This window comes from Lathyrus oleraceus, chromosome 7 (genome assembly GCF_024323335.1).
Source record: "Lathyrus oleraceus cultivar Zhongwan6 chromosome 7, CAAS_Psat_ZW6_1.0, whole genome shotgun sequence".
Taxonomy (NCBI): Eukaryota; Viridiplantae; Streptophyta; class Magnoliopsida; order Fabales; family Fabaceae; genus Lathyrus; species Lathyrus oleraceus.
In genome coordinates this window covers 184,813,796-184,838,261 of record NC_066585.1, presented here as the reverse complement: position 1 = coordinate 184,838,261, position 24,466 = coordinate 184,813,796, and the positions used below count along the sequence as shown (strand labels likewise).

General features: G+C 37.2%; 3 protein-coding genes across 4 annotated transcripts; 1 reads left to right on the top strand and 2 right to left on the bottom strand.

Moving 5' to 3' along the window:
- Window positions 1-1,650: 1,650 nt before the first annotated feature.
- LOC127102081 (probable disease resistance protein At1g61300) lies at window positions 1,651-10,620 on the bottom strand. The gene is made up of 2 exons (XM_051039499.1): window positions 10,380-10,620; window positions 1,651-4,303 (listed from the first exon to the last, which is right to left on the bottom strand). Exons 1-2 carry the CDS (start codon window positions 10,618-10,620, stop codon window positions 1,854-1,856), a joined length of 2,691 nt encoding a protein of 896 aa, XP_050895456.1. The 3' UTR covers window positions 1,651-1,853.
- On the top strand, window positions 2,394-24,423 carry LOC127102078 (uncharacterized). The gene is made up of 3 exons (XM_051039498.1): window positions 2,394-2,527; window positions 20,547-20,611; window positions 22,794-24,423. The coding sequence occupies exon 3, from the start codon at window positions 22,824-22,826 to the stop codon at window positions 24,102-24,104; it is 1,281 nt and encodes a 426-aa protein (XP_050895455.1). The 5' UTR covers window positions 2,394-2,527; window positions 20,547-20,611; window positions 22,794-22,823; the 3' UTR covers window positions 24,105-24,423.
- LOC127102075 (uncharacterized) lies at window positions 5,066-10,386 on the bottom strand. Of its 2 annotated transcripts, none has more exons than XM_051039493.1 (5): window positions 9,842-10,386; window positions 9,606-9,711; window positions 5,920-9,153; window positions 5,379-5,809; window positions 5,066-5,291 (listed from the first exon to the last, which is right to left on the bottom strand). In XM_051039493.1, the coding sequence occupies exon 3, from the start codon at window positions 9,149-9,151 to the stop codon at window positions 7,559-7,561; it is 1,593 nt and encodes a 530-aa protein (XP_050895450.1). In that variant the 5' UTR covers window positions 9,152-9,153; window positions 9,606-9,711; window positions 9,842-10,386; the 3' UTR covers window positions 5,066-5,291; window positions 5,379-5,809; window positions 5,920-7,558. The 2 variants fall into 2 exon arrangements, with proteins under 2 accessions (XP_050895450.1, XP_050895451.1); XM_051039494.1 differs by having other exon boundaries at window positions 9,606-9,649.
- Window positions 24,424-24,466: the final 43 nt, after the last annotated feature.

The following is a 24,466-nucleotide window of genomic DNA, read 5'->3' as shown; positions in this document are numbered from 1 at the left end:
TTCTTGTTCAAGCAATTGATGTCATTGAGGTATAGTGATGGTTCCCCCATGACCGATCACTTGAACACTTTCCAAGGGATTCTAAATCAATTGCCGGTGATGAATCTTACTTTTGATGATGAAATTCAAGGTTTGTGGTTTCTTGGTACTTTGCCTAATTCTTGGGAGACTTTTAGGATATTCTTATCTAACTTCGTTCTGAATGGTATCATCTTGATGAACTTGGCTAAAAGTAGTGTGTTGAATGAGGAGTTGAGAGGTAAGTCACAAGGTTCTTCTTCATATTTCAAGGTGCTGGTTACCGAATCGATGGGGAGACATCAAAATAGAGGTTCAAGTAATCACAAGGAGACTCTAATAAATTCTCTAATCTTGAGTGTCATCATTGTGGGAAAAAGGGATACCTAAAAAAGTATTGTCACTGTTGAAAAGGAAAAACAAGAAGAAGAGCTACAACACCAACAAAAAAAAAGGAAGGTAACAATAATGAAGATGTTGCCATTGTTGATGATTTCTTTGTTTTTTATGATAGTTATGTAGAAAATGTCAATCTATCATGTGATGAGATGGATTGGGTGGTTGATAGTAGTGCTTCTACAAATGTAACCTCTATCGCACCGCGAAAAATACAGAGTCTCCACCGATTTTTATTTATTCCTAAGGAAATGGAAAATATCGATAAAATACCTAAAAGAAAAGAAGATGGTCGTTGCAACCAAATTCGGGTTCCGGAGTCGATTATGCAAGGGAAAGATATTAGAACTCCTCACATCCGTTGTATTCAACGGGAACAGTTTTGATTGTTTTTGCATGAATGAGTGTTATTTTCTAAGGGTTACTTGTGATTGATTTAAATGAAGGGGGAAATAAGTTTTTAATTAATGTCGCGCCAAGATTTCAAAATCCTGTGCTTAAGTATTCTTATAGTGCAATAAAAAAATCAGAGCCTCATAGTTTATGGGGTAGAAAATGAGTCTTTGTTGGTCATTTCTATTCGACGATGTTAACACTCACGTTCTAGTAGTTAAACGTTGCTTGTATACTCGTGCGTGGAAGGTTTAAGCATTGTTTGTATTGCGGCAGAACAAAAATGACATGTCCTTTATGAAAAAGCTTTTGAATTCCCTAAGGCGGAGAAAGTTGAATTTGATTGGTTGTGATTGATTTTAAGTTGGAGACAAGTATTAGACCACAAGCTAAGTACGACTGGTAATCCAAGTACTCGAGACCTGAAAGGACAATTGCATCCTGACCTCTCTTTTTCCTCCCAAAAGCTTTTGTTTATGAAATTTGTGAGGCGAGTTTAATCGTTGGTACTTAGAGGGAGACAAGAATCTAACCACAAGCTAAGTACGACCGACAATAAGAATACTCGATAGCTGAAAGGGAAAGTGCATGATGACCTCTCTTTTCATTCTATGAGGACCGAATTAAACTCATTTATCGTTAAGTGTTTTGAATTTATTTTCAAAAGAAGATCTTTAGTTTTAAATGGGCAAAGGAAAAGACATGAATATGAGAGAATAGGTTAGGGTATCAAAATGGGGCTCGAGTATGTTTGGAAACTTTAGTTGTCATGTGAAAAGTCACTTTTAAATCTACGAAAAGTAAAAGCTACACACATTAGCTTTTTCAAACTTACGGTTAAAAATAAAAATATATAAATTAGCTTTTCAAACTTACGGTGAAAGATAAATACATACATTAGCTTTTCAAACTTACGGTGTTTCACTTGGATATCAAACATAGGCTAATTATGTATTTGGAAACATATTAGCCACCCCAGATGGATATCAAACATAGGCTAATTATTCAATCACAGCTTCTATTGATTACCAATATTCATCAGTGTCCTAGTCTTGTTGAAATTTAGGACGTAGTAAGTGTTCAATGATTGTGTCATCCCACTCTAACTTGTCCCACCACTCGGTATCTCCTACGATTGCAACCAAGTTGTTCTTTGATGCAAAGCTGGAGTTTAAAGGAAGCTTCCTCAGATTGGGGCAATCTTTTACACGAATACGTTTTAAGGAAGGAAAAGCCAATGCTCTTTTGTGAATGCTCACTAGCTTTGGAATTTTTGAAAGGAGAAGTTCTTTAAGATTTATGAACATATTATCATTCTTAGATTCTGAGCCAACATCTTCGTCATCTTTGGCTTCCTTCACAATATGTTCAACTGAAAAACAAGCATAAACACCAAGATACTCGAGAAGTGGAGCATACCTCAACCAGGTCAAATGAGTAATTGAAAAACAAACAACTATGTGCACTTGTCGAAGCTTGCCAAGATGGCACTTCTGAGTAACCGATGAACCATCCACAAGGCTGTATTGTCCTGAAAGATATATGTAGTCCAAATGAGTCATTTCTGATATGGATGCTAATAATGATGACATTTCAACTGTGTCTTTCTCATTCAATCTAAGCCTAAGATGTCGAGAGCAACCTCGTAATTTGGTGGAGCGAAATAGTCTTTGCACACTAATGAAGCTAGTTAATTGAATGCCCAGTTCCTCCAAATTTGGTAAGGATTCCAGTTTCTCTAGTAATGATATGCCTCCTTGTTCAATAATTGCATATTCTTTGCTATATCTAAACACCTTTAATTGTTCAAGACTTTCTATCACTGCAATTGAAAAAATATTTATAGAAAAGCGTTTCATATATTCCATAAGGAATACCCTCAAATTTTTCAACTTCTTCAATTCAATCGGAAACGAAGATACTGATGTTCCAGAAATGTTAAGGAACTCCAAGTTGATTACCTCACCTATTTTAGGGGAGATTACCTCAAGAGATGTAGTATATGATAAATCCAACACTCTCAACCTTTTCAATGATTGGAAATTTGTTGAAAAAAAAGGATTATGACGGACAAACAAGTATCGAATGCTAAAGAAAAGAGTGATGAGATTTGGACAAGCCAGAAAATTCCAATTTTCATCTAAACTCTCTGTAATTATTATTGAAATCCTCTCTATAGCATTCAATCTTTTAGAATCCATTTTTGACATGGAAAATACTTCCCCCTGAACTAAAACTTTGTCTTTGTTTTTGTCTTCATCTCGAGCTAACCATAGTGCCATATCTCTAATCACATCATGCATCTTAATTATCCTATTATTCCTCCAACCAAAATGAAAAGATTCGATACTCTCTTCTAATAGGCATGAAAGTATTAATTTCTCAACAACAGACTTCCCTTGGTTGTACATATCATATATACTGATATCATCATAGAGAAATCCCTCAGCGATCCATCGATCAATAAGGTCATCAGTGTCTATTTCAAAATCTTCTGGGTATAGTGCACAGTACAAGAAGCAGTTTTTATGCGCCTCATCAGGAAGTTTGTCGTAGCTAAACTTGAGGATATGAAAAACTTTATCCTCAAAATCTGAGGCTGTCCAATGAGAACTCCTCAAGTTATTTTTCGCAACCATCCAAGCTTCAAAACTGCCCACTCCAGCCATGGCACTTCCCACAGTGATTAATGCTAGCGGCAATCCTCTGCATTCTTTAGCCATTTCACGCGCTAGCTTTGGGATCTCTGAGTGACATTTTAAAGTCTCATCACCTACTTTCTTACAAAACAAATCAAATGCTTCTTCATCTGATAAACATTCCACTTTGAGTTTCTTCTGAGCTTGCATTTTACCACACACATCTTCAGATCGTGTTGTGAACATTACTTTTGATTTGTTATTTTTTTCCGGATCAGGAACTCCTATTGCTTCTAGTTCTAGCTTTCCCCACAAATCATCTAACATCAGCAAAAACTTTTTTCCTTTTAACCGGTCATAAATCTTTGATACTCTTTGATCTTGAGTACTTCTATTCCAAAAACCTTCCTCAATTCCTAATTTATTGCTGATGTCATTCATTAACTTATTGATATCAGAATCTCTAGAAACCACTATCCATAACACTAGATCAAAACTATGCTCCCTCGTTCCTAATTCATTGTGAATTCTTTTCATAAGGGTTGTTTTTCCGGCCCCACCCATTCCATATAAACCGATTACACCAACAGTGTCATCCTCAAGAGAATTCCATACTTTGTGGACCATCAAGTCTAAGCCTATAGTCTCACTAGAAGGCATCTCATCTATAGGTTTAGGTGGTTGCTTGAGAGCAATCTGCATATTACCAGCTCTAGCAAGCAGGTCGTTTACCTCATTGAGCCTCTTAACAATTGTTTTCCCTAACTTGTAGCTTGACACAATGTTCTTTGGGCAATAACCATTCAGACATTGGTTACTTTGAACTTCTTGAGAATTGGGAATATCTTTCATTTTTTGTTAGAAATACACAGTCATGAACATATGAGGCAGGAAGAAAATTTAGAAAAATGTTATTATGTTCCAAGAAATATCATCATAACTAAACTATCGGTATCCTATTAACCACGAACACAGAAAACACAGACAGTGATACGTCCATATCGATAATAATGTGACATATATTTTCCAATTTCAAAACTTGAAATTCAATGTATGTGATGTAGATTAAAGTCAAATAAAGAAAAGCTAGTATGAAAAATACCTCACTACGCCAAATAAGGGAAAAGAGGGCGCTTTTTTTGGCCTATAACAACGCTTTAAAGCGCCCTCTAATCTGGCGATGGCATAGGTAAAGACAGCGCTTTTTTTCCTGGTGAAAGCGCTCTCTAAAGTGGCTCTTTAAGCCCTTTAAGGGCCACTTTAGAGGGCGTTTTTTAAAGAAAGCGCCCTCTAAAGTGAAAACTTTTAAGGGTTTAGAGGGCGCTTTTACTGGAAAGCGCCCTCTAAAGTGGAAACTTTTAAGGGTTTAGAGGGCGCTTTTACTGGAAAGCGCCCTCTAAAGTGGAAACTTTTAAGGGTTTAGAGGGCGCTTTTACTGGAAAGCGCCCTCTAAAGTGGAAATCTAAAGGGTTTAGAGGGCGCTTATTTTGGAAAGCGCCCTTTAAAGTGGGTGGTTATTTAAATTTTTTTTAAAAAAAAAGCGCTATATTTTTTTATTTATTTTAGACAACCTGTATATTGAAGCAGTACACCTAAAACTGTATAATTTGAAGCCCCTTTTCACACATTGCATTCAACAAGCCTTATATACAACAATCCATACATATACAACAATCCACTGATATATAATCGTTTAACTTCTAAAGATTCTAAATATACAACCAATTCATAACTTAAAAAGAAATAAAACTAAGTAGCAAAGGCATCTCTGAGATGTATGTTTTTTTTGCTAGCCGCAGTCTTCTTAGCAACAACCTCTTTTTGTTCAATATCAATAGCATGAACCTAAAATATCATAAAATTAGTTAGGTGAAGTATAAGATCAAGAATTAACATTTTCTATGCATAAATATCATATAATTGTGTTTATACCTTTTTTTTGATGCAACTGACTCGATTTGCTGCGTAATCCCCTTATATTTTTGGTCCCTTATCTTTTGAAGATAGAATTGATATTTGTTTAGATGGACATGTTCCATTGTCGTAGAGGGATACTTTCAAATATCCAGCATCATCATCTACGCGAATGAGGCTTGACGACAATGGAACATCCCCATCTAAACAAATATCAATTGATACTTTCAAATATCCAGCATCATCATCTACGCGAATGAGGCTTGACGACAATGGAACATCTCCATCTAAACAAATATCAATTGATACTTTCAAATATTCAGCATCATCATCTACGCGAATGAGGCTTGACGACAATGGAACATCTCCATCTAAACAAATATCAATTGATACTTTCAAGTATCCCTTGCCCCTTGCACCAATGATTGACTTCATAATAGCCATTTTACCTGTAATAAAGAAAAAAATTAAAATCAGATGACAAATATAAAAACAATTAAAATCATAAAAGCCATTTTACCTGTAATAAAGAAAACAATTAAAATCATTTGACCTGTACCTTTTTCACTAAGTTCTCTTTCTTTTCTTGGTTGGAATATGTTCTACATGTCTCTTAACAACACGGACGGTTGGATTGATCCAAATACCCTCATTATGATCATTTCTAATATATGAATCATTTGATATAATATTCTCATCTTGATCATTTTTTGGTAAACGATTCAATCTCAACATCAATATCACCTTGATCTCCAGTGTTTTCATCAATTACTTTGTTGGGAAAAAGAACTATAGACCATTTCGTACTTTTCGGATCATTGACATAGAACACTTGTCTAGCTTGAGAGGCTAGAATAAAAGACTCATCTTTGTATCCCACCCTATTAAGATCCACTTGCAAAAATTCTGACTTATCCATTCGAATGCCGTTATTATTTTCAACCCACTTGCAACCAAATATAGGAATCTGAAACTTCTCATAATCAAACACCCAAATGCGCTTGATAACACCAAAATACGACAGATTTGCAAATTTGGGGTTTAAGTCCTTCACACTTGATATGTGCATTGCTTCAGCTACCACGGTGACACCACTATTCTGCATAGTACTTTTATCATCTTGTTCTTTGGTATAAAATGTGTATCCATTAATCGCGTATGCGCTATAAGAAAAAACATGGAAACTTGGACCATATGCTAAGCATCTCAACCTTTCTGTTATTGAAGCGGGATCTGAATAATACTTTGAATAAATATGATCCTTAAACCAAGGTATAAAACATCGATTGTGCTCTCGTACTATCCAATTTTCATTTCTATTGGGATTTAAACCTCGGAGAACATCCTTGTGAATTTCAACATACGGCTCAACCTCATTCTCATTGTGCAGAACATACAAATGCATTTGATCCCGTTCGACCCTTGATACTGCCACGATTTTATTTCCAATTAGATTTTTTCCTTCTTTCTTTTCGACAAGCTGAGACTTGGGGAGTCCGATTGATTGAACATTAGACAAATATTCAGTACAAAACTCAATGGCTTCTTCAACAATGTATCTTTCAACCATACAACCTTCTGGTCGACTTCGGTTCTTCACGTACCCTTTTAATATTTTCATATAACGTTCAACAGGGTACATCCATCTCATATAAGCTGGTCCACACAATTGTGTCTCTTTCACAAGATGAACAACTAGATGTACCATTATGTCAAAAAATGATGGAGGAAAAAACATTTCAAGCTCACACAAAGTAATAACGATTTCTTTTTGCAACATTGGTAAGATCGCAGGATCGATCACCTTACTGCAAATTGACTTGAAGAAAGAACACAACTTAGTTATAGAGCTTCTTACTTTTTCTGGAAGAATAGAACATATACCTATTGGGAGAGAATGTTCCATTATAACATGGCAATCATGGGTCTTTAAACTCTTTAACTTGAGGTCTTTCATAGACACAAGTCTTCTAATATCTGAAGAGTACCCTTCTGGAACTTTAACTTCACTTAGAAACTTACACAATGTTTTTTTCTCCTTTCTAGATAGAGTATAAGCAGCAGGCGGTAGATATGTTCGTTTTCCTTTCTTCAAGGGTCCTAATTCAGTTCTTATTCCCATCGCTATCAAGTCCTTTCTTGCCTTAAGGCCATCCTTAGACTTTTCTTGTATATTGAGTAACGCGCCAATAACACTTTCAAATACATTTTTTTTCAATATGCATAACATCAAGAAAATGTCTCACATACAAGGACTTCCAATACGGCAATTCAAAAAAAACTGACCTCTTCTTCCACCCACTTTTGACAAGTGTGTGGGTAAAAGGCTTGCCAAACTGAGTATCCAAATCTTTCACCTTTTCAAAAATTTGATCACCCGTCAATATAGGTGGAGCTCTGCCTTGTTCTATCTCTCCATTGAACGCCTTTCTCCATCCACGGTAGTGATGATTTGAATTTAAGAATCTCCGATGACCGAGAAAGACATTCTTCTGACCAAACTCCAAGCGCTTCCAATCTGTTTTATCTTCACAAATAGGACACGCACATTGACCTTTTATGCTATACCCTGATAGATTTCCGTATGCTGGAAAATCATTAATTGTGCCAAACAACATCGCCCTCAAGTTGGAACTTTCTTTCCCATATCCATCATAAACCTCCACACCGGTCTCCCACAAAATCTTTAAATCTTCGATTAAGGGCTTCAAGTACACGTCTATGTCATTCCCTGGTTGTTTAGGTCCAGAAATCAACATAGACAACATCATGTACTTACGCTTCATACATAGCCATGGAGGTAGGTTATAAATCATAATAATCACAGGCCATGTACTGTGTGAGATACTCTGGATACCGTGTGTGTCCATTCCATCAGTAGATAATGCCAAGCGAAGGTTTCTTGATTCTTCTCCAAATTCAGGATAATCATTATCAATTTTCAACCACTGTGGTGAATCTGCCGGATGTCGATACTTTCCATCTATAATTCTTTCATCTGCATGCCAGGTCAAGTGTCTTGAATCGGTTTCACTATGAAACATGCGTCTAAATCTCGGAATAACAGGAAAATACCACAAGAATTTTGCTGGAGACAACTTGTTCTTATATCGCGAGATACCACATTTAGGACACTCATTTAGCGATGCATACTCATTTCGAAACAAAACACAATCGTTTGGACATGCATGTATCTTATCATAGCTCATGCCAATAGAGCACAACATCTTTTTGGTCTCATATGTTCGATTGGGAAGAACATTATCCTTAGGAAGCATATCTTTCAAAAGGGCTAATAACTCTGAGAAACTTTTATCCGACCATCCATTGCCCGCCTTTAAGTTGTACAACTTTAACACCGCAGACAATCTTGTGAATTTAGTGCAACCATCATACAAAGGTTTCTTTGCATCACTTACCAACCTCTCAAACATTTCGGGACAATCCTTAAGATCTCCTTCAAGTGCTTCTGCAATCTCTTCAACTCGATCACAATCGTATGTATCTGCGCCACTATAGTTTGAGGCATAGGTCGTACTATCCCCCGGTTCAACATTCTCGTTACTTTTCTCACCATGCAAATTCCAACATGTATAACTTCGAATTCCATGCCTCATTAGATGCGATGTCAACTGAACTGCGTCAACCCGTTTCCCATAACAACAACCCAAGCAAGGACATATCATTCTACTGGGGTCTTCGGCGTGCACAACGGCAAACTTAACGAATTCTGATACCCCATTCTCGTACTCTCTCGATAATCGACTGGAAGACATCCATGTATTATCCATTACTAATTAGAATAAACAAAAAACAATTTCAGAAGAGAAACCAAAAATGGGATGAGACAAAACAATTTCGCTTTATTGAGTTAGTCTCTGTGCAGGGCATTCATGTCTCCAACAACAACCCAAAACCAAAACAATTTTGGTTTATTGAGTTAGTTTCTCAACATTTTCAGATATCTCTGACTTCAATAGCATGAGAATGTATGAACCATGCATTAAGCATTAGTGGTATGCACTAATTTGTAGCATAGTTATATATCATCATATAGTTTTTACAAAAGATAAACATTGACAAGAAAATATATATGTAGAATTGTATAATGGTCTAACTGAAAGCTAACAGAAGAATAGTCGACTCTAATTTACTCTATCAAATAACATCCATACCTAAACTTCTTAAGTTACTAGCTACGCTATGTATGCTAGAATAAATACACTCATAAGTTGCATAGTGTACCTTTGATTGGTAGAAGGTGTTTTAGATATTGTTGCCTCCTTTTTCTACATCGAGAAACAAATGGAACAATTGGTGAAATTTAACCCATAATGCCTAGTCTCCATTGCTAGCATTGCAACACAATAATTATTGTTGAGAATACTCAATAAATATATGAACCAAGAAAAATGAAACCAAAAATGAACAATAGCGAACGTCAGAAGAGAAACCAAGTAATATGAAGATTAGAAAAATACCTATGGTGTCAAAATCGAACAGCTAACAACGAATTAATAGAAGGAGGAAACGTCGAGATCTAACAGAGGTGGAAGGAGAACGCCTTAGAAGTAGCGAAAATCGTAGCAGTGAGAACCCTAACGTGAAAAAGAACAAAAATAACAGAGAGTGAAATAACAAAACGCGCAGTATGATATAATTTTAATGTTTACTAAAGGGGACCTTAGAGGGCGCTTGTAGAAAAAAAGCGCCCTCTAAAGGGGGTCTAAGAGGGCGCTTATGAAAGCGCTCTCTAAGGCTTTCCAAAAGCGCTTTATAAACTGGAAATGCACATGGACTTATAGAGCGTTTTTTTAAAAGCGCCCTGTATTGTTGTCCCTCTATCTCCTCCTTATTTTTTCGCTTCACCTTAGAGGACGCTTTATTACAAAAGCGCCCTCTAAAGTGCGCTGTCTATTCCAGTTGTTCGCTCCTTATTTTTTCGCTTCACTTTAGAGTGCGCTTTTGTAATAAAGCGTCCTCTAAGATGCGCTGTCTATTCCAGTTTTTGGCGTAGTGTCTCTTCAAGTTTTAGAAATTCATGTAGCCAACCAATCACTTCATTTGTTCTTTTCATGAGTCCTGTGCTCTCAGCTCTATCAATTTCTGTTTGCACATCCTTTTTCTTGTTTTGAAGATCTTCCCATTTTTCCATCAATGATTCCAGATTCTCCTGCAGCTTATAAACATAGGCAGCTTGTGCATTTGTGCAACTGAACAAACTTTTAGCAACTTCCCATATTACACCCAACGCTTCCATGGTTTTCTCAAAATATTAATTAAGGCTAGCGAGAAAAAAGAAAATCTGAATGTTAGACTTGTATATATAAATATGTGTTGTGAACAATAAAAAAGAAATTATTCAATTAAATATATACACTCTCCCCGTCGTTATTATAAGTTTAGTATATTTGACCATTAATATATCTCATTCATATAAATTACATAAACTAATGATGAAATATATAAAAAAAAGTTATTTATAATAATGATTGATGGGTGCATTTCATACCTACGATGAAACTCTTGTGTGATTACTTAATTGGACGCCTATGACAATATTTATAGAACATATATAGCTTAAGATTCTTTTCTAAAGTTTAGAAAGAATTTTAGTTTTGGTTTTGCTTTGGTTAATGATATTGAATAATTCTATATTAAAGTGAAGCAAGGAATAAAAAAGTTAAAGTAACCATGAAAATTGTAATAAGGAATAAATGATGCTTTTTGTACCCTCTAGCTGAAGTGGCTTGGGAAATCAATGATGCTTGCTGACAGGCTTAATTGGGATTTGTATTTTCTATTCTTTTCAAAATTTCCAACTATATTTTCTAGTACCTCACGTCCCACATTAGTACAAGCTTTTGACCCTTTTAATACATATTTAGGCTCTAATGTTAAAACTTATTCTTTATATTTTATCTTCTCTCATTAGAATTAGTTCACCTATTTGTTTAATAAAGTTATTTTATCCGCTTATATTCCTTCTTCCTCTTATTTTCTATTTGGCCAACTGTGTAAAGTAAGATCTTTATTATAAAAAATATACTTTTAAAATATATTGAATAACTAATATATATATATATATATATATATATATATATATATATATATATATATATATATATATATATATATATATTTAATTGAAATACACTTGTCGCATCTCGAAAATTACGATTCCTCGCGATGGTCGTGGAAAAAATTATGTTCGAACAGAGTCGCCACCGAACTTTATTTATCCCAATGAAGGAATAGGAAAATATCGATAAAACCTTTAGGAAATGGAATAATGGTCGTCGCAACCGTATTCGGGTTCGGGAGTTGATTACGCAAGGGGAAGGTATTAGCACCCCTCACGTCCGTTGTACTCAACGAGAACCTTTTAGTTCTAATTTGCGTTTCGAGTGTTAATTTATGTTTGTTTGTTATCTTTGGGTTATGAAATATTAAAAATAGAAATGGATGAGAACCTCAGAAAGGGAAAGAGGAGGTTTTTTATTAGTGTGCTCGCGAAGATACAACAATCTCCTGCCTACGTATCCTTATGGTGCAATATGAAAATCAGAGCATTCGTAGTTCGGGGAACTACGGTTGGTTGATGTCTTTTAGTGAACAACTGCTTAGATCGCGTTCTAAAGGCTAAACGCTAACTTGTCTACTCTCGACAGAGGCTTAAATACTAGTTTGTTGTGCGCATTAGAAAGGATTAGACGGTGTTCTTTCTGAAAAGAGTTTTGATCACACGAGGGTGACAAGTTAGATTAATATATTTGATGTTTTGATTGGTTGAGATGTTTTTGGTTGGATGACAATTACTTGGATAGTCGAGTAAGACAACTCGTATCCTAACAGTCGGGAAAGGGAATAGAAGACTCTAGACCGCTTTCTTTTTCATCTTTAATTATAGAAAGGGTTTGATAATAGTTAAGGTATTTTGACTGGATGATGATTACTTGGGCAATCGAGCAAGACAACTCGTACCTTAATAATCAGGAAAGGGAATAGAAGACTATAGATCGCTTTCTGTTTCATCTGAGTATTTATGAAAATAAGGTCGTATATGGTTGATGTACTTTAGAATAAACGACAAATGCTCGAATGACTAAGTAAGACAACTCATGTCCAAGCATTTGAGGAGAGAAATTGAAGACTCAAGACCATCTCCCTTTTCATATAGTTTAGTGTGAAAATGATTTGATTAAGTCACAAGTTTGTGGGAAAATGACAATTGTTTGACTAACCGAGTAAGATAACTCGTATTCAATCAATTGAGGAGAGAAGTTGAAGGCTCAAAATCATCTCCCTTTTCATTTCGTTAGTATGAAAATAATTTGATTTAAACTTGGTTTAAGGTTCGTAAAGAAATGACGATTGTCTAACTGACCGAGTAAGAAAACTTGTATTCAAACAATCGAGGAGAGGAGTTAAAGGCTTAAAACCATCTCCCTTTTCATTTCATCATTACAAGAATGATTCGTTTTTATTGTGTTTAGGAGGATAAAAATGACGACTATTTGACTAACCGAGTAAGAGAACTCGTTATTCAAATGATCGAGGAGAGGAGTTGAAAACTCAAAACCATCCCCCTTTTCATTTCCAAATGAAAGGATATTTGATTGTGATTGAGTATTTTAATTGAGTTTGAATAAAAATGGTCGATATTAGATCGAGGTTTGAATTGGTGTTTGCGAATAAATTGTATTTTATTGAGTGAATCAATCATCTAATCGATTATTTAATAATCGAATAGGTCTCATTGTAAAAAAGCCCAAGAGTAAGTTATGTGAGGTTGACGACGATGCTTTAAAACGACCGACTTACAAAGGTGTTTGAAAATGGGCTTGACTTGGAATCAAGAACTGTGTGATTTTTAGTAGTTTAAAGTGGTTTTGAAATTGGTTTGGATTGATGATGAAATTGAATTGGTATTGGTTTAGAAATGATTGAAACGATTGTAAAATAAATCGATCAATGTTTAATTATTAAAATTAGTTGATTAAAGTTCGCTTGAATCGATTAACTAAATTAATTAAAATTAATTAACGATTATTTAGTTAAATCAAATAATCAAGTTAATTAAATTTAATTAATAATAATTAACTAATTGGTCAAAATTTAATTAATTAATTAAATATAAATTAAAATAAAAAGAATTAAGTGACGATATCGATTTAATTAATTGAATCGGTGTGCTCAAACCGGTTTGTGCGAAATGACAACATGGTTAACGTCATTCGCAAAATCGTAACGCGGTGAAGTGTTCTATTAATATATTTCATTTTGGTGGAATAACGGCATAAAGATGTCGACTCCACGTTTCCATGTCCGATTCATATAACATGACGAAAAATAAAAAACAATGTTGTTTACGAAATTGTTTTTATCATAAAAGGGGGGTAACAGTATTGTCGCTACGCGAAAAATACAGAGTCGCCATCGGTTTTTATTTATTCCAAAGGAAAGGGAAAATATCGAGAAAACCCAAAAATATGATCGTCGCAACCACGAACAGGTTCGAAAGTCGGTTATGCAAGGGGAAGGTATTAGCACCCCTCACATCCATGGTACTCCATGGGAACCATCTAGGATGTTTGCGCTTACGTGTGTATTGTTTATCAATTGTTGCTTGCTAAAGGGTTGAGGAGATGGAGGTAGATTTTAAATTAGTGTGCTCGCCAAGGAATGGATCCTCGTGCCTACGTACGCCCACTTGTTGAAGTGAGAAATCAGAGCGTTCGTAGTTCGTGGATTTGAAATTTGTTTGTGTTTGTTTTGTTGATTTTATTACCTTGAAGAAGGGTTTTCGAATGTGTCGCCCTAAGGCTCAAACAAAAGGTTTGAATGCGTGGAATTGTTTCTAAGTTTTGAGAAAGTGTTATTGGTTTCGGATTGCACTAAAGACTATGGATAAAGGTGAATACCACAAACGGTCAAGCCAAACGTCTTGTGTTCGAAGCATTCAGAATGAGTGTAGGAAAGCTCCAGTCTCATCCCTTCTTTATCGCTTAAGGCTCGTGATGTACGATCCTAATCGCCATTTATTGTGTTTTTTGGATTTTTGATTTGGAAAAGAACTCTTGACGTTGGATCAAGGGTTTGTTTATTGAATTTGATTTGGAAAAGACCGCTTGACGTTGGATCAAGGGTTTGATTATCGGTTTTGAATGGGTGAACGTTCCTAATGCCTAAGGAGTAGCTAACAAGCAATAAAAGAAAGCGAGTAAAAGCATACATCGGAGTGGGGAGAGGGGTACATGTAAAATACAAGGGGGTGCGGAAATAAAAGGTCTCATTGTCAGGTAGCCCAAGAGAAAGCCATGTGTGTGCAATTGTGTTCTAGATGGGGAAAACAAGTAAAAGATTACAATTGATATTACAAATTCTCCTTGATACTTGCATTCTTCCATGGTAGATCACATTAGTCCAAAGTCTCTTTTGCAAAGGGTCCTAATGAGTCTCTAAGTCCATTGTCCAAAGTCCTCACCATGCTTGGGAAATTATCTTGTTTTTTGTATTTTTTAAGTCTTTGCCTTTTTTATGTTCATTTTAGTATGATATGAATATGTACAATATAGAATGTAAAGAAAATAAAAGCAATTTGGCAAAAATATATGTTAGGAGTTAGATGCGAAATTTAAAAGTTAGGTACGAAATAGTAAAGTGTTAGAAGTCAACCTACGAAAATTAAAGTAGGTGCAAAAAGTAAAAGAATTAGGTGTTAGAAATTAATGTTAGATGTTAGATCAAATAGAAATGATAAAAGAATATTTAACAAAATTCAATTTCTAAACGATTATCAACAATTAATTCCAAAACAGTTAACAAAATTGAATTCTAAAACAAATACCAAATCAATTCCAAAATTGAATCATCAATTAACAAAAACAAATTCTAAAACAATTACCAAGTCAATTCTAGAAATCAAATCTAATTAAATTCTAAACAAAATTAACTCCTAAATTCAATTCTAAACACCATTAGTCCTAATTATTTTTACTAACCAATTAACACTTCTTAAGATTAATCCTAATTAACAACTAATCCTAAGTCTAATCCTAATTAATCTAAACTAACTAGCTATAAAGCAAGGTGTATGAGTTTTAAAAGTGCAGAATGGGCCCCGGGAGGGTGCAAGCTGAAAAACGGGGTGTGTTTGTGAAGTACCATAGGCCCTATCCAAGCCTCTACAAGGCTACTGTAAGCAGGCAGCAAAACAAGAAAACACAAACGGAAAAGCGCTTACCAAACGCGCTTATTCACAAAGCTTATCCACAAGCAAAAATGCAATTGGTTCTATAATGGAGATTATACCAGAACTTCACAAACGATTACGCAATGGTGACAACTTCTACTATCCAATACATCCTCATGGCAACTAAATCGAAGCGTAAGCACACGGATTAAGAGCTACTTGTCGAAGATGACGACGGAGGTGGCGACGATGATGACGAACACGCACAGCTTCTGAGCGTCTCTCTTCCTTTTCTCACAGTGTTGGAGCGAGCTGGAAGCGTGTGAGCGATAACGATCTGCGAGCTTCGAAGCTTCCGGTGGTGGTGGCGGCTTAACTCTGTCGTGTAGAGCTTCGAGTGATGAAGCTCTCACAACAATGGAAAAAAGAGCGTGTACTGAAGATGGGAATTGAGTGCAAAAGCTTTTGGAATGAGGGAAAAAAGTCTGAACCCAATGATTGACAATGATTGCCACTTATATAGCACGATCCAAGGGCAAATTGGAGAATTAAGTCTGAATGGTTCAATCTGCATCATCCAGCTGGCATTTAAGTGAATGAGAAGGTGAGTTTTTACATCATGAATTAAGTCACGTGGGATTTAGAAAATTGAATGGCACGCTTCACTCCTTGACTTGTTCACTGAAGTCCCAACTGTGGATATTTTCCTTGAACCAAACTGGCTTGGATCCCTTAATTTCCTGAACTTCTTATTGTTTTGAAACTCAATGATTTGAATCGAACTATTTTTTGGATTGTAAGTCTGTGTTGGTATGCTCAGATAACTTGCCCTGTTTCTGCCGGTTTTCTTGGCTTTGGTTCCGCAGCAGGGTAGTTACCCTGATTATGACTCAAATTCCATTTCTCGCCTTGCATTGCCGATTGTTATGGATTTTGCCGGTGTAGTCATTAGAATCATCTTGGTCCTCTTTTGCAGGTAGCTCCGAAGTTGCAGTAGGGTGCTTGGTTGATGTATGAATTGATGTGAGATCCATGCTATGGTTTTGGTTTGCTTCATGTTGCAGAACTGCTTTGTTTGACTTTAATTTGAAACAGTTTAGTATGCCAACAGGGTGCAACCCAATTGTGGATTTTGCATTATAGGTTTTGACACATTGTTGCTAATCCATGATACATTTCAGGTTTTTGATTTTGACAGGCTTGGCAATGAGGATATTTACTTCTAATTATGACCTTGATTTGATGCAGAATGTTGTTTTGGACTTACCATTTGCGGTTCTGTTGCAGCCGATGGTGACTTATAGCTTTTGATTGAGTTTCGTTGTCGGCGTTGCCGTTGGCTCTCACTACATCATTGTGGCTTGCAGTTGGTATGCATTTGTGAGACTGTTATGTTCAGTTGCTGCTGCGGTCTGTTGTCGGCGTTGCCGTTGGTTCCAGCGTGGCTTATGTTTCATGCTGCAGTTGGTTTATATTGTGATTGCCGTGGTATTTGCTTGGTAGCAGCTTTTTGGTTAGAAAATGCACGGCAAGTGGAAGCGTGAAGTATAGAATCATGAGGCATACCAAGACTCTCCCTCTTTTTCATTCTGATTGTAACTGGCTCTCTTTGTGATATATGTATACAATGGTGAAATGCTTGTAATAAAAGGTTAGTATATAAGCTATGTAACAAATATGTCGACACTATGCTCATGGAAACATGCTTGGCTTTAACATGTAAAAATGTGCTCATGATATATAAATATTAATGGAATGAAGTGTATGAGAATGTAGCATTACGTACCATGCTTTTTACATTGCCCTTTTTTATGGATATGTAAATGAATATAAAATATGGATAATTGCAAATTTGGTTTATAAAATGAAAAGGATTTGGATTTTTGAATGGATTTGGAGTGGTAATAATGGATAAGGAATTGGATATTGGGATGGCTTAGATTTATGGTTAAATGGGCTTAAGGATGATTTGAATCAAATGGCCCACTAATGAAGTTAAAAGAAAATGCTACAAAAGATCTTTGACTATCAAAGTCAAGAATTAGGATTTTGATCCATATGATGTATAATGCCATAAACTCCAATCCAAAACCCTGATTTTATCAACCACAAACCCTGAATCCGTGACACCTATGAGTGTAGCACCTCAAATTTGCACCTCCCATTTGTATATACATTTCATTTTTAGGTCATTAACATTGCATTGGCATTGCATAGTCTGTTGCATATCATCAGGCAAGACTGGTTAGGAGATTCAACTATGCAAGGCAACAAGAGCATTTTCCTTGAGATCAAAGCCCTAGGGTTGTTTCATTGAGCTCACATGACCCAAGGATCACTTTGAAGTAATTTGGTCAAGTGTTGAAGGCTCAGAACTCATCAGTGCATGTGCAATTCATATGAGGCCCATGAAAGTCAACAGAAGTCAACTGCAAGGTCAACTATGGATTTGGAGATGGGAAGTGGTTAGAGATGCTTCATTCATGGTCAAAAAAGTCTCATTTGACATTTCAAACACTCACATTGAAGAATTTGAAGTCAGGTCAAGACTTTCCCAAAATAGCAAGTGACCTATAATGTGAAGTTTCCAAAAATGGAAAGGTTTTGGACCAACTTCAACTCAAGATTACATCATCAAGAAAGCTTCAAATTAACTTTTATCCAACATGAAAGTTGAAGATATTTCTCTCCCATTTCCAAAAAGTCCAAGATCATGAATTTCTCATGTGTGGTTGAGGAGATATGATCCAATTATGGCAAAGTGTGTTTGAAGATTCAAATGAGCATAACTTTTGAACCAAAGCTCCAAAATGAGTGGTTCTTTTTGCATTTTGATCCTCATGACATGTAATTTCCAAGCATAGCATTACATGGCATAAATTTCCTTTGCATAGGCATGTGCTTATTCATGAAGATTTGTGAAGAAAATTTCATAAAACCATTTTGGTTGATCATGAGCATACAAAACCAATTCAAATGTGTGCATGGGCTTGTTTTAAGTATATTTGGATCAAGTTTGTGTACTGTTCACGTGGCCCTTCATGCATGGAGGGTGAAAATACCAATTAGTGAAAACACTTCATAAGTTGCTAATCTCATTTGCATTTGGCCTAAACATGATTTGAGCATCATTAGCATGGCATATATATATATATATAATCATAATTGTTTCCATCATTAAGACACATTTCAGATCTGAATTCCAAGATTCACAAAAATTTTCTCTTAAACTTTTTTTCAATTTCTTCACACATGAACACTTTCTATTGATTGATTCATCCTCCTGAAGCATTTCTGAGCCAATTTGGACGTGGAATCAAGGCAAATCGTGGCATATTGAGCTAGATTCAAAGCTTGAAGCATCCATGGCATTTGCAAATTAAGCTGGATTCGTGTGCAATTGAGCTTCAAATTCATCATCAACTACCTCATCGAGCATTGTGGAGAAGAATTGAGCCATTACAAGCCTTACATCACGTGATTCCAAGTTTTGTTCATCAAGAAGGTCAGTTTTCGAGTTTGATTATTTTGCAAATTATTAGGATATTCATGTAGATCATGGCTTGGTGATGATTCTGATGCAAATTTTGAGTGAATTGGTGCTGTATTGTGGAAGTTATGCATGATTGAAGTTTGAGTGTTCAAGTTTGATTTCTTCGATTTGAGTGATATGTGTTGTTTTTGGTTGATTCATTGTTGGATCCGTGCTTACCATGAAGAAACCGGTTGAATGATGGTATTATTTGTGATTTCTGGAACATTTTTTGGTTTTCTGGAAAATTCAGATGAAGATCATCATGATCTTCATCTTTAACCTTCGAAACTCATGCAATTTCCAGAATAGCTATGAAGTTGCTACCATTTTGCTACGAGATTTGGAATTAGCTACGAAATCTGGGCGCACTAGGGTTTTAGAGCCAAAACGCAGTCGTTTGGTTGGGGCGCGCGTATTCAAAATTGTGCTGAGTTCGAATCCGGCTGAGGGACTTTTTCAAATTGCAATGCATTTTCCACTTTCCCTCCTTTATTTGCCATGCTTGTTCATTACATTTTAAAATTTTTTTTCAAACTTCCAAAAATCATATAAAATTGAAAAATGCTCAAATTGATCCCCAATTTTGTGCTATGTGTTCCTTATCCTGTCTACCTTTTTATGATCATAAATTGCAAAGTTGTGCCTGGCTTAAAAAATGATTTGTCCTAGGGTGATTGAACATGTATCCATTCATGATATTGCCTTGCTCTCTCCTTCATAAAATGCTTGTTTCTTATCCAATGGCTTTGAAATTTTGCATGCTAATACTAGACATGTTGATGAACATTTTGGCTTTGGTTTGATATTTTTCCCATGATCCAATTCTGTTTTATGCCTATGCTAACGTGGTGTGACAATTTGTGTCACACATGTGATTGTTTGGATTGTACAAAATGATTTCCATGCCAAATGATATCCAATGCCTCTGATTTTTTGTATGATGATCATGTTATATGTCTTGTGTACTCATGAATTTTGCCAAGATTATTTGAGTCATTTTGGATTTGATGTGCATTTTGCTTCTTGATGTCTCAAATGTGACTAGCTTTTGCATACCTTGCCATGTTTTGCTCATGAAATGAATATGCTTAATGATTTTGATGTGAGACTTTTTGAGACTTATTCTTGATTGGATAAGGTTGATTCATGTTAAATTTGAGGTTCTGTTTTGACTTTTTTCTCCATCTTTGACCCTAGGCTTTGACCTAGTGGTTTGTGGCTTACATGTGGGCTTTGATTTCAGGTTTAAACATCCAGGTCCATAGTTGATGATGCTTCCTCATTTGAGCATTGATGTTTGCTCTTGATTACTAACACTTGTGTGTTTTGTAGGTTGATGCTAACTCATTTGAGTTTTCCTTGTGGCTTGCACATTGTGAACATTGTCTGTCTGTTTGTTATTGCCTGTTGATTATTTGTCTGTACAGTTGAACTGATTGGTTTAGATTTTTCACAGGTACCTAAGTTGCTTTGAGTTCTTTTGAACTTGCTTTGCTAGCTTGTGGTTTGCTTACCACTAAGGTATAACTCCTTTGACTTCATGTAGTCTGGAAGACCTGTCCTGTTATGTGGGCAGGCACCTGTCTGAAGCCCTCCTTAAGAGGCAATGCTTGTGTTTGTTTAATTTTGTGCCTTGTACATTCAAAGACCTCCTAAGTGAAGAGGCATTGGAAGATACAAGGGATGTGCAGTCCATCCCCTGCTATTCAGTTAGGTCATTCATCCTGCTCACACCATTGTGTTGATGCACTTTGAATATTAACCCAAGATCATGTTGAGTCAGTCATCTGTGGAGAAGAGTTCCTACATTCTGAACTCCCACACTTTATATTTTGAGTCAAGCTCTCCCAGGCAAAGGATAAGAGCTGTGAGGTCTTATCCTCACTTCCCATTTCATCTGCTTCACCCTAACTCTCAATGTTAGGGTTAAGAGCTAACAACACCCTTTTCCAATTGGTTTGTTTGTCAAGGTTGACATGACCCCTTGACTAAAACCTAACCTTGATTGAGCCAATTGATTGCATATAGTGTGTGCTACTTGTGCTTGTGTTTGATGATTGTGCTGTTTAGGCTAGCTTGCTTCCTGTGCAAGTTAGGATAGAAACCTTAACCTAGGGTCATGGTGAATTTACATGATAACTATTAGGCTCGAGTTAGTCTCCCTTCTAGTTTGTCATTTCCCAGTCTCTGGTTAGGTTAGAAGTTCTTTCCCTGCGTAGGGGAACTACGTCACCCTGATCCTCATACCAGATAAGGTACGTAGGCAGGAGATGAGCTGATCTCTCCGGGCGCCCTTTTTCTTTTTCAACCCTCTTGTGTGTGTGTTTGTTGGTTCGGAGTCTGATGTAAGTCCAGCGATTGGCATTCGGTTTCCATGTTTGCCTGTTTGTGTGGAGTCTGACGTAAGTCCAGCGATTGGCAGTCGGGGTCCTGTGTGGGTTTTGTTTGGCGTGCATTAGCCGAGCTACGGGTGCTCTGATTCTTCTCCGGTCAGAGAAGATACGTATGCATAGGATGCGACATCCTAGCGAGCACGTTTTCCCCTGTCCCGAACTACGTCGACTCTGATGTCTGTGCTTGACAGACTACGTAGGCCCAGGATGCGATATCTTGCCGAGTCCTGTTTCTTCCGTCTTTCTGTGTCTGTTTCCAGCCTTGTGCAGTTTGTGAGCAGTGTTTAGCAAGCTTTCTTCTATTCTTTCTGAGCGTGGATCCCGTCGAGTACGACGGATGCGTAGGGGTGCTAATACCTTCCCTTCGCATAACCGACTCCCGATCCCATCTCTCTCTGGTCGCGAGACCATGTCTTTTCCAGGTTTACTTCGAGCGTTTCCTTTCCCTCTTTTGGGATAAATAACGCACGGTGGCGGCTCTGTTGTTTCGTTTTCCCGCCGGTTTTTCGCGTAATGCGACAGCTGGCGACTCTGCTGGGGATATAGGAAGAAGTTGACCTCTGGCTGGTCCATCTTCCCTAAGCGAGTCTCTCCTAGCGCTCTTTAGGATAGGGTTTGGTTGCTTTACTGTTTCATTTATTGCATTCATTTATTTATGTTTGCATTTATGTTTGCATTTATGTTTGCATTCATCATATTTTCATCTGTGCTGGCTGTGTGTTTGTCTCTCTGTGGGGTGGGAGTTACAAGAGGTAAAAGGCCCAATACCCAGGCTATGAGTGAACTCTAGGACACCTAGGAATAGAGTGATTCTTGGGAAGCGGGTGGTATTGCACCACTTAGCAGAACTTGATATCACGAGCAGTTCAGATCCTGATGGGGTATTATCGGTACATACATCTGGTGTGTACATGATGATATTCTATGAAAGGGTTGTTTATCCTGCGTTTCTCTTGACCTTACCCTGGCCTAGATGACACCCGTGAATGGGGAGGGAATGATCATTATTACAGGTACCGTTGGTGACTTGTTGGTGATTTGTTGGTGACTCTTGGGTTCTGTTCGTGACTTGGTTCAGATGACTTTGGGTCTCATATGATTTTGGGTCTCAGATGACTTTGTGGGTCCGAATTCAAGCCAAAACTTTAAACCTGTGCTCCGAGATACACAGCCAGCCAGTCGTGTTTGCATCATTTGCATCATAGCATGTTTATTTTCGAAAAAATAATGCAATTTTTTTTTTTTGAAAAAACAATTGAAAAAAGGAAAAAAAGAAAAAAGCTAATCTCCTCATGCATATCATTTCTCAGGTTCATTCAGGAGTCTATTCACTGTGAGAGATGGCAGCCGTTCCAGAGTTGAAGAGGAAGACGTGCACCTACAGTTTTCACCGTGAGCCATTGACGTCTTTGATAGAGTTGAGCAACTTTGTGACCGGCGGTAATCAGAAGGTGTTTGTTGATCAGTATGGGGATTTGCTGACATTGTTGAAGATGGTGGTAGATCCAGTGCCGTTGCAGACTCTTCTACAGTTCTATGATCCAGAACTCCGCTGTTTCACCTTCCAGGATTATCAGTTAGCGCCCACTCTTGAGGAGTACTCCATTCTAATGAATGTCCCGATCAGATATCATGTTCCCTTCTTAGATGTGCCAAAGGAGGTTGATTTCAGAGTCATTGCCAGAGCTCTTCATTTGAGTATCAAAGAAGTGAGTGACAATTGGAAGTCGAGTGGTGATGTCGTGGGGTTGCCTTTGAAGTTCCTGGTGAGGATGGCTAAAGAAGAAGCAAAGAAGGGAAATTGGGAAGCTTTTCATGCCCAGTTAGCCATCATGATCTATGGAGTTGTCTTGTTCCCGAGTATGCCCAACTTTGTGGACCTTGCTGCTGTCACTATTTACCTTGGAGGAAACCTAGTTCCTACTTTGTTAGCTGACGCTTACTATGCTATACACAGCAGACATGGTAAGGGTGGAGCTATCAGATGCTGTCTCCCTTTATTGCTCAGATGGTTCTTGTCTCTTCTGCCGACCAGTGGACATTTTGTGGATGCTCAGAGCACTCATAAGTGGACTCAGAGGATTATGTCTCTTACCTCTTATGATATCAGGTGGCAATCTTACCGGATGGATGTGCGTAATGTCATCATGAGTTGTGGAGAATTTCGTAATGTGCCACTTATAGGGACTAAGGGTTGCATCAATTACAACCCGGTTCTTTGTCTTCGTCAGTTGGGGTTTGTAATGAATGGAAGACCACTTGATGCTGAGATAGCTGAAAGTGTGTATTTTGAGAAGCGGAGTGACCCTGCTAGATTGGAGCAAGTAGGAAGAGCTTGGAAGGCCATTGGTGTCAAGGATGGACCTGTGTTGGGGAAGAAGTTTGCCATTGCTATGCCTGATTATACTGATTGGGTCAAAAAGAGAGTGGAGACTTTGTTGTTGCCCTATGATAGGATGAAGTCATTGCAAGAGCAACCACCTTTGATCCTTGCTGAGAATGTGCCTGCTGAGCAGTACAAGCAAGCCTTGATGGAGAATCGTTGGTTGAAGGAGAAGGAACAAGATACCCAGATGGAGCTTTACAAAGCCAAAGCTGACAAGTTGAACTTGGCTCATTAACTCAAGGGCATGTAGGGTGAAGATGCTAGCAGATTGAAGAGCAAGAAGAGGTCCTATGAAGAGATGGAAACCCTGTTGAATGAAGAAGACCGGGAGTGCTTAAGGTTGCAGAGAGCTGAAGCCAATTATCAGAAGAAGATAAGAGACCTGGAAAAGCAGCTCAGAGACAAAGACATCCAGTTGAAGAAGGAGGTAGACTTGAGACGTGCATCAGAGAGCCAACTTGGAGGAGAAGTTGTGGAGCTTAGAAGACAACTGAAGGAGAAGCTCACTCCTCTGCCAGAGTGTTCAGAATGTGACCTGTTGATAGACCAGTGCCAGTATCTGCAGACGCTCATTCCTGGAGGACATCTTTTTTAGCT

Bases quoted from the DNA above. Each gene is read 5' to 3' on its own strand.
- LOC127102078 (XM_051039498.1), top strand. From the start codon at position 22,824: ATGGCAGCCGTTCCAGAGTTGAAGAGGAAGACGTGCACCTACAGTTTT.
- LOC127102075 (XM_051039493.1), bottom strand. From the start codon at position 9,151: ATGGATAATACATGGATGTCTTCCAGTCGATTATCGAGAGAGTACGAG.
- LOC127102081 (XM_051039499.1), bottom strand. From the start codon at position 10,620: ATGGAAGCGTTGGGTGTAATATGGGAAGTTGCTAAAAGTTTGTTCAGT. The intron at 4,304-10,379 runs CACTACGCCAAA...TGTATTTCTAAC, and splicing joins ATTTCTAAAACTTGAAGAGA to AAAAAATGAAAGATATTCCC.